Here is a 14,072-nt window from a genome sequence, read left to right on the forward strand (position 1 = left end):
TTAACACACAGATATTCACACATACAAAAGCAAAATGACACAACAGCATACCTCTCTCAAACCAAAACAAAACTCAACGAGGACAAGGCTCAGAAAGGATGAGACACCCACTCAAGATCACACAACTGGTTAATATTGGTAATGGGATTTGAACCTGTTTTTGTTGCCTTCCAAAGTCATTGATGACCCTACTTTGTGCTGGGTTTTGCCATGGCATTCAATACCCTTTTAAAAACTTCTTCATAAAGGAAGTCTGTTTTAAAGACTCATGGATAGTTGGTCCTAAATTGGACCAACTTGGCATTGTCAGAGGAAAACAGCTAGTTTCAGAGCCAGCAAGACGGCTGCCATCAGAAATGAAAAGAAAGCATGCAGCCGCAGTGCTTGCCTAGCACAGGAAGGGAGAACTGGGTCCCTGCAGTGGTCTATATGCAGTGACCATCTCTGTTCACCCACAGAGAATTGAACTGGCTTCTGCCCATTATCTAACTAACTTCTAAGACCGTGCCTAATTCTGGCACAGAATTAGAGCCTCTCAGAATTTGTACAGACTTGATCATCTGCACCAGAGGCTGTAAACTCAAGTGCCCCCAAGCCCAGGCAGGTCTGTGAATGAGTGAAACAGCTGGGAGGGGGCTACAGGAAGCTGGCAAATGCTTGTCTGGACTGTGAAGACCACTGTGACTCAGCTCCAGGAGACTGCTGCTCTCCCCATAGGCAGGCTTTTATGAAGCTGCTAACTGTCCACTTTATCAAGAAAGTCCTGGAATACAGCCTTCTCTGTGAATTCTCCTGAATTTTAAATGTGGACAACTAAATTCAGTTAGGAAAAGTGGACCTGACGAAGTGAGGATTAAATACAACACAGTTACAAGTTCTATCTGACCTGTAGATCTCCATTTGCAACCTCTTAAATTAATTCACGATGAGGAAAGTGTAGCTCAGAAATGTTGAGTGATTTGCTTAAGACAGGTAAGGTGGGCTCATGCTGGCACCCCTCTGTTTGGACACAGAGACACACACACACACACACTGTATATTCACAGATGAATAGAAACAGTTTTGGACTGCCTGCTGTTCAGAGGTGTCCTGCTCATTCCCCTGGCGTGGTTATTGCACACTGGTAGCTGATTGCAATGGACATACATACACAAACTAAAGCCAAATGCCACAGTGGCACTCCCCCCTGATGTCAGCTCCTTGACGCTTATTAGATCATTTCACCATTTGAATTATTACACATTTCCTTAATATAAATTACAATGTAAAACTCTTTACTTACCGTAAATGACAAAAATGAAGAAAACAAAGTCCCTTCGTCGTATCTGGATAATTTTGCCAGTACTCCTTCCAAGATAGTAACAAACTAGTAAAACAGAAAAATAAAGGAGTTATTATTTCAAAGGAGAACTGCTGTTCACAATAAAGAACAGCATTTTTCGGCTATGTAGAAACCAGCATTGAGTCCTCTGCTCAATTTTTACATTTTATTATTTGATCTCAGCCTTTAGGGAAAGGCTGCCTTTACATAGAAATATTTGACTTATCCGGCTTTCTCTGCATTATTATGTGATTGCAAATAGAGAGTGTTCCAGAAGTGCAAAGTGACAAAATATTATTGAGTTGCATATAGCATGCGATAATATTAAATGCATTTTTCAAAATCCAAAACTGCGCAAAGCCGTTTTTATGTTACATATTAGCACTACATTTAATCCAATCTATTTTTATTTGTATTTTATCAGTAATTTTGGGGAAACAGAAGTTTAGCACTGGCAAATATACATGCCTTCTCATTCAACATTACTTAGTTAAAATTCTATAATTCATGAGGGTGACTGAAATAGCTTTATCTGACTTTTCTGTTTTATTATGACTCTCACTGCATGTGAAACTAGAGAAAGGGGGTTTTCATGATGGCAGAATTCCTTATTACAATTTAACTTTCTGTATTTAAAAATCTAACTTTGTCGGTGCTGAAAAACAAAACAAACATTTCCTGCATAACCTAGAGCGATGTTTGGGGACAAACTCTTATTAAGTTAACACATGCTCCTTCATCGATCATCTTCGCATGGCTCGCAATCACCAGAAAAATCATTCGGAGCTGAGGCTGAGTGATGTGCAATCTTGTTTCCTGAGAAATATAAGTATCCAGCTCAACTTTTTAATGTGTTACATTTTAATGGAAATGCAGACATAACAAAGCAATGTTCACAATGAAACATTTCACCTGAAACTGAAGGTTACCTTTGCTACCAAGAGTGTTATCATTTCTTTAACAGTTTCTTCAATTAGTTCATCTATTTTTGAATGGTATTGATGCTAAAGAACACAGAAAGACAAATATTAGCATGTTTGGGAGGTGATGGCATTGCATCAGTCAGTAATTTTTAGACAACACAATTTATAAACAAAGCCTGGCCTACAGACCCAATTTATTTCCTTGGTTCCAGAAGCAGCTGTAAGATTCTGAGTATAGGCCTTTAATGAGGAGAGATCTGAATCGCTTCAAAAAATTACCAGGTGCTTGTTCCTCATCCAGTACTTTCGACGGCTTTGATATGTGTAGAGACATACACACATTTACAAATAGTTTGCATGGATGGCTTAACAGCCCAGCCGTGTATTGATCTGGGTCTTACGCAGCACTATACAAAAACAATCCAACATGGGGGATGAAAAATTATGTTTGGAAAACTGCTGGGGGGTGTGACTTAGGGAGTAGCATCCTTCCAAAGGGAATTTGACCAGTACATTGAGAAGGATTTTGCAAAACTGCTGTAACACCTTTGGCTATTTGTGTTAATGCCTTAGAGCCCCCAGTTCTATCTCAGGGTGTGGACTCAGTGTTGAGGCGCAAACTGAACCTTGTGGCTACCACTCATTTTCTCCATTAATGGATCAGCAGAGCCAGGTTTAGAGCTTCTAGTGAGACTGCTACCAAGTTTTTCAATTTTTCTGACTGCTGCTATCAGCTATTAAGTTTAAATAGTAATGCAAAAACAAACCCCCACACAAACAAAAATCTGTTGCGAATGCCAGGAAAAAACAAAAAGTGATTTCAACAGAAAACACTGCATGCCAGCTCCTTGACATTTGTTAGATCATTTTAGTATCCATTTGAATTATTCCCCATTTCCTTAATAAAAAAAAACAATAATGCAAAACATTGCTACTTGGAAAGAATGCACTTACCCACTCTTTAGCAAACTTTCAGAGGGATGAATAATTAGGAATAGGAAAAAAAGGAACAGTGCAAATAAAAATTAGGACAAAACAAAACATGAGAAAATAAAAATTAAACCATCAAAAAAGCTATGAAAACATACAGAAATAATAAACCATGTTAATGTGGTTTGATATTCTGATAACTGGCAATCAGAAGTATTGGAAGTGAGCAGAGGGATGTGAATTAAGTTAATTCATTTAAAGTAATAGGGGAATTTTGTTGTAATTGGAAGACCTAAATAAATTCCCAGGGCAAAACTGGTTAGCTATGTTGCCAAAGAAAATTTAATTCAGTTTCTTCATCTGTAAAAAACAGATAGTACAATACTACAACCTACTAGTACAAATTACTGATTTTGTCATGGGAGTGAGGCAAACCCTGTATAAAGACATTTAGCAGGTTTTTGTTTTTGTTGTGATTATTGTCAAAAAAGCAGGACCAAGTCCTCTCCTGGCAATCCTGCTCTCAGACTCATGGATCTGTTTTGAAGATCTAGTGAGGTCCTAGATGTGGAAACACTTTGTGAAGTTATAATCGCAATTTCAATATCATTTGGTCAAGTTCATAAAGTAGAAAATAAGGGTCAGAAGAGATGGTCTTGTTCATTCACCTCAGTTTAGTTTCCTTCAGTTGATTAGAGAAAAATGAGAAAGCAGATGACCCATGTTGCGTAGTCCTGATAAATAGAATCCACGTTAGCTCTGCCACTAACTTCACAAAAGAATTTACTAGGAAGTGGAATAAACCTGGATCTAAATGCAAAAACTATCTGCAGAATTCTGTGCTAGAAGCACAAAGAAATGTGTCAGAACAAGGGAATTTAGCAATATTGACAGGGCTCCAAATTCATTTTTAGGTCTTGAGATAAGATCCAGAATCACATGTTTAGTTTCCCTCCTCATGTGACTGCCTCCCTAAATTTTCTTTGGATTGCTATAAATGATTTACATTTATTAAACTAAGTATGAGACTTAACTAACTCAGAAAACCTAGTTGTAGACAAAAATCATACAATATGAAATATTAAATAAAGGGCTTCTTAAAAAGCAAAGAACTTCAGTGAGAATAAAAACATTCTCTCCAAAAACTTGGCTAAAATGGCAGAGATAAGAGTGAGCATTCTCTATGCATTGAGCAAGAAAGATTTTCCTGGCTGGTGTGGCAAAGTGGATTGAGTGCTGGCCTGTTGAACTAAAGGTTGTGGATTTGATTCCCAGTGTAGGGCACGTGCCTGGGTTGTGGGCCAGGTCCCCAGTTGAGAGTGCATGAGAAGCAACCACACATGGATGTTTCTCTCCCTTTCTCCTGCCTTTCCCTCTCTCTAGAAATAAAAAAAAAAAAAACTTAAAAAAAAGGTTTAGGCAAGATTTGTTCTGAGTAGTTAATATTATCTTTCTTGAGAGACAAACAAGCTTTCTCTTTAGACATGGGGCGGGAGGACTTCAAACTTTTTTATCACCTGAGGAATTCAAATGAAAATGCATGGAGACATGGTGGTTTACAAGAACCTCATCTCACTTTCAATTTTTCCATGCCAAACTTGGCTCTGTCTGCTTTACAGGTATTCCTACTCTCTCTTTTATTCTATGTGAATTTTTATTTCCACTTTTGTCCACATTTCTTTTATTCTGCTTATAAGAAAGTATTTTGATATGATTATTCTGCCTCTTACTTCCAGAAGGAAACTTGAGTATGTCATCTCTGTTGGTCTATTTCCTCATCTCCTCAACAGGGCTACAATTATCTCTGTTGTGAATATGAAAATCATATTCATCTAACAAGGTAATGAAACAATCCAAGGAAATATGGTTTAGAAACTTAGAAGTGCTATATGGCAATATTACTGCTACCTAACTAACAATTAGCATGGTGGTTACACATGGTTATACATTTCTCTAAATTCATCTAAAATCAATATACTTGTTGTGTGTAAATTATAATTAAATTATAAAGTAAATTTATAAGTAAATTCAATTAAATAAATAAAATCTACTTTGGAGAGCTAGTAGGGCAGGGTAATATCTACTCTACTTATCATGTAGCAAAAGGGTACATACCAAAGCAGCCCCCATTCCTATACAAGTAATTACAAAATACATGGATTCATTTACCAGATTTCCCAAGACTTATTTGATTAACTTGCCTTTGTGGAGTAATAGTGAGTGTTCTGCCTTTATTCTGCTCTTTCTTGGTAGAGTAATTGTTCCATGCAGCTATGAAGCTACGTGAAGGGTATAAGTAATACTGGGGCTTTGTTAAATTACTGTCTCCCCCAATTAGATGCTCTTGTCACAGAATTTCTTACAGTCAGATGAACTATCTAATTTTATATGCATCCCAATGTGGGTCCAAAGAGGGATTTTTCCTATTTTTGTAATTTTCAATCCTTTCTGCTGCCCTTTGTGGATTGGCTCGATAACAATAATAACACTCTTAAATTATATTCTGGGGCCCTAGCTCCTGGTGACAAGGGAACTACAAATCTTCAATGGCATGGAACATTTGGGGAGTTCACTTTTGCTTCTAATGAGCTAAGTTGCTGCAAATTCACAATCACATTGTGAAAATCATTCCACTTGACTTTCTGTACTGCACATTTTGCCTTGTCATGGAACAGATTGTGTGTATGTTGTCTTTCTCTTAAGACCATCTGACCTTGGAAATGAGACGAAAACACACTAGACCAAGTGAGAAACTATTTAATACATAATTCCTCTCTATTGGTGCTTTGCAAATTTTAATGAAAAAATAAATATTTAAGAGGGAAAAGTATACTAAATACATATTTCAACAGCTGCCTTTAGATGATACTTTACCCCAGTAATGAAATTCAGGAAGTGATATTAAAATTGTATAATATTGCATCACCTGGCCAGTATCTGGTCTCAAACACCTTGAGGACATTCGAATCCAGGTGGAAGCAAGTAGAAGTAAGTAGATTTATAATATGAGTTTAATACCAAATACTCACAAAGTGATAACTACAAAAATTAGACTTTTTATCTATTCTCCCAATCTCAGGATGTTTCCAGTCATCCTTGGCCAATCTAATTTTAACTGTTCAGTTTTACTTTGGAGATGAATATCCCCTTCCTCAAAAGTGAAAAAAGTTAACAAGAGACTATTTGCATGAGACTTCGCATTGAAGTTCTGCTCAAGGTTACAGCCACAGAGCAAGGGCCCTCCGAGGACTTGTTATTTCTCATCACATATTTCCAAGCGGTATGTTTAGTGTGGCCTAAAGAGTTCACAGGTCCCGTGAAACTGTATAGTAAAATTATGTGATAGTACTTTTTCCTGGGAAATGCCTCAAAATTTAATCAGATTTTCAGTTGGGGTCTATGACAACCATCTCCCACCCATAATGACTCTTCTGAAATGCTAGTTCAAAAAGAAAAAAGTTAAGATTAGAGTGACTTGGCTTGTTTGAAAGAATTAGTTAGCTGTCTGACCAGGTATATAGGAGTCCTTCAAACACGGCCACAACCCAGCCAATCTGAAGAGGGACAGGAAAAGCTGCTAAGGGGAAGGGAGGCCATTTACGAGGCCTGTATTCCAACTGTTGGAATACAGTCCTCGTATTCCAACCCTCCCCCCCCCCCACGGAATAGCGAGTATATTCTTGTGAACTTCAGTTAAAAGGGACACATCAAGAAACTCTCAGGAGTTCATAAAACATAAACAAACTTTTGTGTTTTGAAGAATTACTATAAAAAAGTGAAAAAGACAACCTATGCAATGTGAGAAAAATAGTTGTAAATCATATATATAATAATAGTCTACTATGCAGGGTATGGAAAGAACTCATAACTAAACAATAAAAGGATGATCCAATTTTTCAAGTGAATGAGGAATTTGAATAGACATTTCTTCAATGAAGATATACAAATGGTCAACAAGCACATGAAAAGATGGCCAACATCACTGTAAATCAAACCCGTAATTAGATAACACGAGGATGGCTATATTTAAAAAAGACAAGTCATAAGAAGTATTGGTTAAGATGCAGAGAAATAAGATTTCCCATACATTGCTAATATGAGAATATAAAATGGTACAGCCACTTTGGAAAACAGTTTGGCAGTTCCTCAAAAAGTTATACATAAAGTGACCATATATCTAGTCATATACTGAAGAGAGTTGAAAGCACAGATCCACATGAAAACTTGTACACAGATGTTCATGGCGGCATTACTCATAGTAGCTAAAAAGTGGAAACAATTCAAATGTCCATCAACTCAGGAACTGATAAACAATATGGTAGATCCATATAATAGAATATTATTTAGTTATAAGAAGGAAGTACTGATTCATGTAACAACATAGATAAATCTTTTAAAAAATATTTTATTTATTTATTTTTAGGGAGAGGGAAAGGGAGAAGGAAAGAGAGGGAGACAAACATTGATCAGTTGCCTCTTGCAAGCCCCTAAATCGTGGCCTGGCCTGCAACCCAGGCATGTGTCCTGACTGGGAATCAAACTGGTAACCTTTCAGTTCACAGGCTGATGCTCCATCCACTGAGCCATACCAGCCAGGGCAACATGGATAAATCTTAAAAACATTATACCAAGTGAAAGAGGTCGCAAAAAGCCACATATTAGTATATTCTATTTATATGAAATGCTCAAACAGGCAAGCCCTCATTATTACAAAGTAGGGTAGTGGTTACCTGTGGCTGGAAAAAGAGAGTTGGAGAATTATACTAATAGGTCCAGGTTTCTTTTTAGGGTGATAAAAACGTCCTACAATTGATTGTAGCGACAGTTGCACAACGTTGTGAATATACTAAAAATCACTGAATTGTGCACTTTAAATTTTATGGTATGTGAATTATATCTTAATGAGAAAAAAAAAAAGGAGCCCAAGGAGAGAAACGTTCAGGAGGCACAGGATTATGGAAATCACCCATGATTTTTAGAGATCACATAAACAGGGTTTTTAAGTGCACTCTGTGAAGCCTAGGACACTGTTCAGTCACCCCGAGAAGTGGGGGCAGGTGGAATATGGGCAGCGATGAACGCAGAAGTGGAGAGGAATGTGGTAGCTTGGGCTCTGCACCCCGCTTCCTTGGTCTGCTGGCCACCGCCCCCCGACTTCATTCACCGCAGCTCTAATTTTATTTATTTCACATGCTGGCCTCTTTTGGTGAGATCTGCAGAACTGATTCTACATCTAAAAACAGCCTGAATAAAACTAGAATAGTGCTATCATTTTACAAATGAAGAAACTGAGGCCCGGAGAGGTTGAGTGACATACTAGCCGCAGTGTGCAGCCAGCCAGGGCAAGACACCCAGTGTAAGCCTTCCTTAGGAGGCTGTCACTTATGCCTAAGCAGGTCTTCTTAACTCATTTTTGGATACTGAACCTCCAGGCCAGTGGTTTGCAAAGTGTGGTCTCCAGACCAGCTAGCAGCATGGGTATCACCAGGGAATTTGTCAGAAATGCAAATTCTTAGACTACACTCCCCAGACCTGCTGGAAACTCTTAGGGTGCAACCCAACAATCTGGGTTTGAGAACCTCTCTAGGTAAGTGGGATATACACTGAAGTTTGAGAACTGTTGCTCCAGGTCATTCACAATGCAGCAAATGGGGCTGAGGAAGAGAACCCCTTGCACTTGACCCCAGTGTTTAGAACATAACCCCCAGGGAAATGTTCCCAACAAGTAAATCAGTCAGGAATGGAGGCTAACAAGAGCAGCTGAGAAAGCTGATCTGGAGGTGAAAGAAGGTTAAAGACGATCTTGCCAGGAAGAGAATACCACCAACCCACATTTAAAAAAGGAAGGTGCTGAAAGAGAAAATAAATAACGAATAAGGAGCAAAAATAATTTAGTCAAAATTCTGAGCATGTAGGGCTGGTATTGAAAGATCTGATTTAGGAGCAATTTATGCCAATTGGCAACAACATGAGAGTTGCCAGAAATGTTTCTGAATTAATTCTAAATTGGTATATGAATATCTAGCTGGCTTAAGGCCATCAGAGAAAAATGATCACGATAGTTTTTAATCAAGCCCAAGTTGCTGTTTCTTTCTCCTTTACATTTTAAATGCCACTTTGGAACTGGAAACTTAGCAAAGGACTAAACTTTTGGTCAGGGAAGATTCACATTCAACTCAATCTAAAAAAAATAAAGTCTGTGATTTCTTAAAAATTCAGAACCTGCTGTTGGGGACTGGGTAGCAGGGGGATCTAACATTATATATCCTGGAAGAGAGCTCTCCTGCTGTCCAGATGTTAAAGTGATAAAATGCACTTCAAATGTGAAAATGACTTGCATTCTGGCAAACATCTGTTGGAGATACCAGCCTAATAAATAAGATCATCAAACATCATTTGACTTAAAGGAACTTTATGGTCACCCCAGCTCCGACCAAGAATCACTTCCAAATGACCAGTGAGCTCATTAGCACATGTCTTAGATATTCACTTAACAAACAGATACCAAACATTCATCTGCGGCTTAGTCCTCAAGCGTTAGAGTACATTTCTGAAACTAGCAGACCAGTGTAGATGGAAGGAATTTGTGAAGTTTTACTCTACATGATCAATGGAGGGGGGGAAAATCTCTCTCTCGCTCTCTCTCTCTCGCTCTCTCTCTCTCTTTTTTTACCTCTTGGCCCATTTCCATGCTGCAAAGTTTTGTTGATTGAGCTTTGGCATCAACCATAACATTAAACATGGTGCATATTGACTGTGGGACTCGAAAATCTGTTGATCGACTGGTTTTTTGCAGCTTAACTTCAAATGCAATCCTGGTTCTATTAAAACAAAGTAGGAAAAGACCAATTCAGCATTCAGATGGCAGCGGGAGGAGGAGACATTTTCCGAGAGGTCAGTGAAAAAAGAAAATTGAAGGCTGTAATCACTTTCAATTGACAATGACTTCACATGTGTTCTTTTAAAAATGAATTTCCCAAATAAGGAAGGCCTATTCAGGGAGACAGCCATGCACACCCTTCTTTCTCCACAGTATGTGGAACACCTGTAGCTAGGCGTATTTCTGCCTATAGTTTACATGCTATGGAGAACCCTAATTGCAGGAGAATGAACGAATTAACAAAAACCCAATTATAGCATTATAGCATATGTAAGTTCTCTCACATTGGCAACTGCCTACCTTGAATCACTTCATTTAAAAAACCAAACAAAAAAAAAAGCAGTTTCTAATCTTTAAAGTCTCATGGTGGGAAAAATTTTTAAATGACATTTATTGTTTTTTTTTTAAACTCTGGTTTTGAAAGAGACTGAAGTGAAAAAAAAGCTTATTATATTGCTTAAAAGACTAAAAAAATAAGATGGCTACCTTTGCAAAGAGTGAAATCAGGAGAAGTGGTAAGGGGGGACTTCCACTGTATTTGTTTGTTTGTGTTGCAATGCCAATGTTTTATTTTGCAATAGAATATATTCATTTTATAAATAAAAATGTCACAAATACTTTCCAATTCAAGAATCATGTAATGGTGGGAAATTAATGGAAAATAATTCTGACTTAGGTCAAACTATGATCCCAGCAATGTGGTAACTGCCCCGAGAAAAAAACCTGGTCTGACATGGCCAGCTGGTAACACAGGTGTGAGGTCTAATCCTTGATTTCAGCATTGTAAAGGGGCCCAGTTATATTTTAAAATGTTTCAGAGAAGTGGGTCACATCATCACATGTCTTTAAAGAAAAGCACCTGGTTAGTAAGTGGTTTTATTGGAGGTTGCTTTGTCAAATGCATCTTTTTAACATTGTTCGCCGTCAGGTTCTGGAGATCATGCAGCCATCAAGAAAGCATTGCTTTAAGAGGCATTTGTAGCAGTTTTCTAACAGTGCATAGAGGGACCACACAGCTAGTTAGCTCAGGAAAGGATGCCAGCTTGCTAACACACCCTGGGTGCATGCAGGAAAGCCAAGTATAATTTCTAAGGTTGGAAGCCCAGTTCTTAAGAAAACAACTAAAAAAAAATCTTAAAACACTTTTATGTATTATATGATCATGTTAAAGATAAAATGTATCTTGGCTTCTAAAGACTCTGTGCACTGCAGTAGCTTTCTAATCATGATGATCATTTTAAGCTACATTGAAAATATATCATTTTCTGGTTTTGTGAAAAGGAGGCCTGATGGGGACTGAGTTGGACAGGTCCCTGTGCTGATCTTCTGAGGCTCGTGCGCCACTTCCGGCCCAATTTGAGAAATAGAAATGCTAAATCACTCCCTTACAATGAAGTAATCGTTTTCTGTTTTCACAGGAGAGCTGTTCGTAGCCCTTAGAGTGTGGGGCTGTGGAAAAAGGAAGCCAAATGCAAAATTAATACTACCGAGAGGGCTCTGTGGGACCAAAAAGCCAAGAATGAAGAGGTCACTTAATTCAAACGACTCTCCTTGAGGGCAGAGTTAGGGCACCTTGTCTTGTGTAGAGCACTGTATCTAATATATAGACTAGACCGGAGGCTCGGTTAAGTCCACCAAAGGAATAATTTCAATTTCTTAGAAACTTGGAAACTAGGAGTCCTTGATTGATTTTTTGGCATTGCATATTTACAACTATTCAATCATGTCCTTACTATGTTGTCCTAGAACAAGGGCTATTTCTTCTGTACTGAAGAGGAAAGCAAAGGTTCTAGGCTGTACCAATGTGGATTCTACATCTGAAAACATTCACAGACTGCTTCAAGTTGTACCCTCTGACTCTGAATGTCTGTGGATGACATTTTTACTTATGTTTGCTGCTCTTGTCTGTGTTTGTGCTAATGACTGGGGCCTTAACTGGGAGAGACACCAGGGTCAGGAGTACATGTACAGTTTTCCAACTTCTATTAATAAACAGTTACTTAACAGTTACTGCGTGTCAAGCACGATGCCAGGACCTGGGATGGTTGAGGAGCTTCTGTCTCTGAGAGGCTCACACTCTTTGAGCTGGCTGACTCATAAAGATACACGGTAAGGGATAAAATAGAATCACTATCCACCTTTCACACCTATATGCCATCTCCTTATTACTTATTTCCTACTCAAAAGACTGGCTCTTAAGAGAAGGGCACACATGTCTTCCTGTACAACTGTGCACAGGTCAGAAGCTAGTAAGTCTTAATTCTAATGCATTGCAGCCACTAGTACAGACCATGGAAGAGCACTTTTCTACAAAGGAACTACTGTTCTTCCACAAACAGGTTTTTGTGCAATGGTTTGGCTATGAGAAAAGATTGGTTTTCCCTAAAATTGATATGGACTGTGTAGGAGATAGTAAGATTCAAAACCCTAAGGAAACATTTTGACCTTTTGAGGAATAGGCCTGCCTTTGATTCTCGGAGTGGGGAAAAAAAGAACAAAGAACAAAATCTGGATTCCTGGGACTTAAAACTCCCTAGAGTGCCAGCAAACACCCGGCCAGATTCTCCATAGCACATTATTCTTTTCCTAATTCCTTCTGAGATGCTCACCTACCTGGGATGGTATTGTTCTTCTGCCCTTTTGGTTTCCAGTTTTGATGCTATTACTTTTCTTTTCTTTTTCCAAGATATAAAATGATGAATTCAAAGCACTCCCAGCCAAACCCAGCCCCCACCTCCCACAACTGGCCCATCAGCTAAACTATACAACATCTGGGGATCTAGAGTGGCCTGTGATGCTTGCAGTCTTTTTTCTTTTTATTCTTCTTTCTTTTTGAATGAGGAAAAATAACAGGATACTTGTGAACTGGGAAAAGAACTTGGGCTTGTGCCTGGGGATAGATAGGTTGGTAATAATGGTGTCAAATCAGAGGATGTACAGATACTCCACGAGGGAAGGATGCAGTCCTTGGTACCCCAAGAACTTAGCAATATGCCTGGCATATAGGGGGAGCTCAAACTATTTCTGTTGAATGAATGCATATTGTTCTCATTCCTTTCTCCTTGCATTCAGAACTGTCTACCTAGGAACTTCAGGTGCAGCCTTCCCACCTCAATCCTATATCCCACAGTGACAAAGCAGGCAAAATGTCTCGTGCCTTCTTGTTGATATCTAGTTAGATTTTCAACCAGACTGCTAAGAGTTGGCAGGTAATACAGGCTCAGTTCATATACACAGATGAACAATGCTGCTGAGCTCCTGCTCACATGGTTGGAAACTCACTGGATTCCTGCTACTTGCACTGGATAGGCTGGCTCTGGAATTGTATGTGCTTCTTTGATTTTCATCTAGCTATCCACCATGCATACACTGCTACATTTAAATGTATATATTAAGTATTTTGTGCCAGGCACTGCTAGATATCAGGGCTGCAGAGACAAACAAGAACTGACACGGAGCCTTTCCTCATGGAGCTCAGTGAAAAACAGGCAGACATATTGTTTGGTTTGGGACAGGCGTGGGGCAGGTGAACAGAAGCTAGACATGGGTGGCCACCAATCCAGCTGACTTTGACAAGCAATCACCTTCTCCAAATCCTTCAAATTGTGGTCAATCGAAGAGTGGCCATCTACCCTTCCCCGAGTCAATGTGTGCTGGGGAAGGCATGCAGAGCATGTCCAGGTACCTCTGCTTACCTTTTGACACAAGATTCAATCATGTCACTTGCCATCAGCTTCAGCCGTTGTTCCAGGTGCTTCCCAAACTCCTCCTCGGGCCAGTGTAAGTCCCGTATGAAGGTCTGAAGGGCATCGAGCTTCCAGAACAAATCTTCTGAGGTTCCTGATCCATTACTGGCAGGATAAAAATCAGAAAACCAGAGTCACCTATGAGTCATGGGCTTTAAAAAAACTGACACAGACAGCTGGGGACTAGAAGGCTTAAGGCAAACAGTGGCTTCAACATACAAAACGACGCATGTTGGTGGTTGGAGGGGGGCATTCTCCACCAACAGATTTTG

The 14,072-nt window shown here is 39.0% G+C and overlaps 1 protein-coding gene across 30 annotated transcripts in view; it reads right to left on the reverse strand.

Annotated features, from left to right (window-relative positions):
* Window positions 1-14,072, reverse strand: part of CADPS (calcium dependent secretion activator) — a 473,884-nt gene that overhangs the window by 65,815 nt on the left and 393,997 nt on the right. For 15 of the 30 annotated variants that reach the window (XM_037040838.1, XM_037040841.1, XM_037040858.1 and 12 more), the window contains 5 exons: window positions 13,750-13,905; window positions 9,848-9,995; window positions 3,199-3,213; window positions 2,251-2,325; window positions 1,283-1,366 (listed from right to left, as the gene is read on the reverse strand). In XM_037040838.1, the coding sequence (XP_036896733.1) occupies window positions 1,283-1,366; window positions 2,251-2,325; window positions 3,199-3,213; window positions 9,848-9,995; window positions 13,750-13,905 (478 nt within the window). The remainder of the gene's footprint in view (window positions 1-1,282; window positions 1,367-2,250; window positions 2,326-3,198; window positions 3,214-9,847; window positions 9,996-13,749; window positions 13,906-14,072) is intronic. The other 15 variants (XM_037040843.1, XM_037040842.1, XM_037040848.1 and 12 more) reach the window with 1 other exon arrangement.

This window comes from Sturnira hondurensis, unplaced genomic scaffold, assembly GCF_014824575.4.
Source record: "Sturnira hondurensis isolate 20B ecotype Veracruz unplaced genomic scaffold, ASM1482457v3 Scaffold0002840, whole genome shotgun sequence".
NCBI lineage: Eukaryota > Metazoa > Chordata > Mammalia > Chiroptera > Phyllostomidae > Sturnira > Sturnira hondurensis.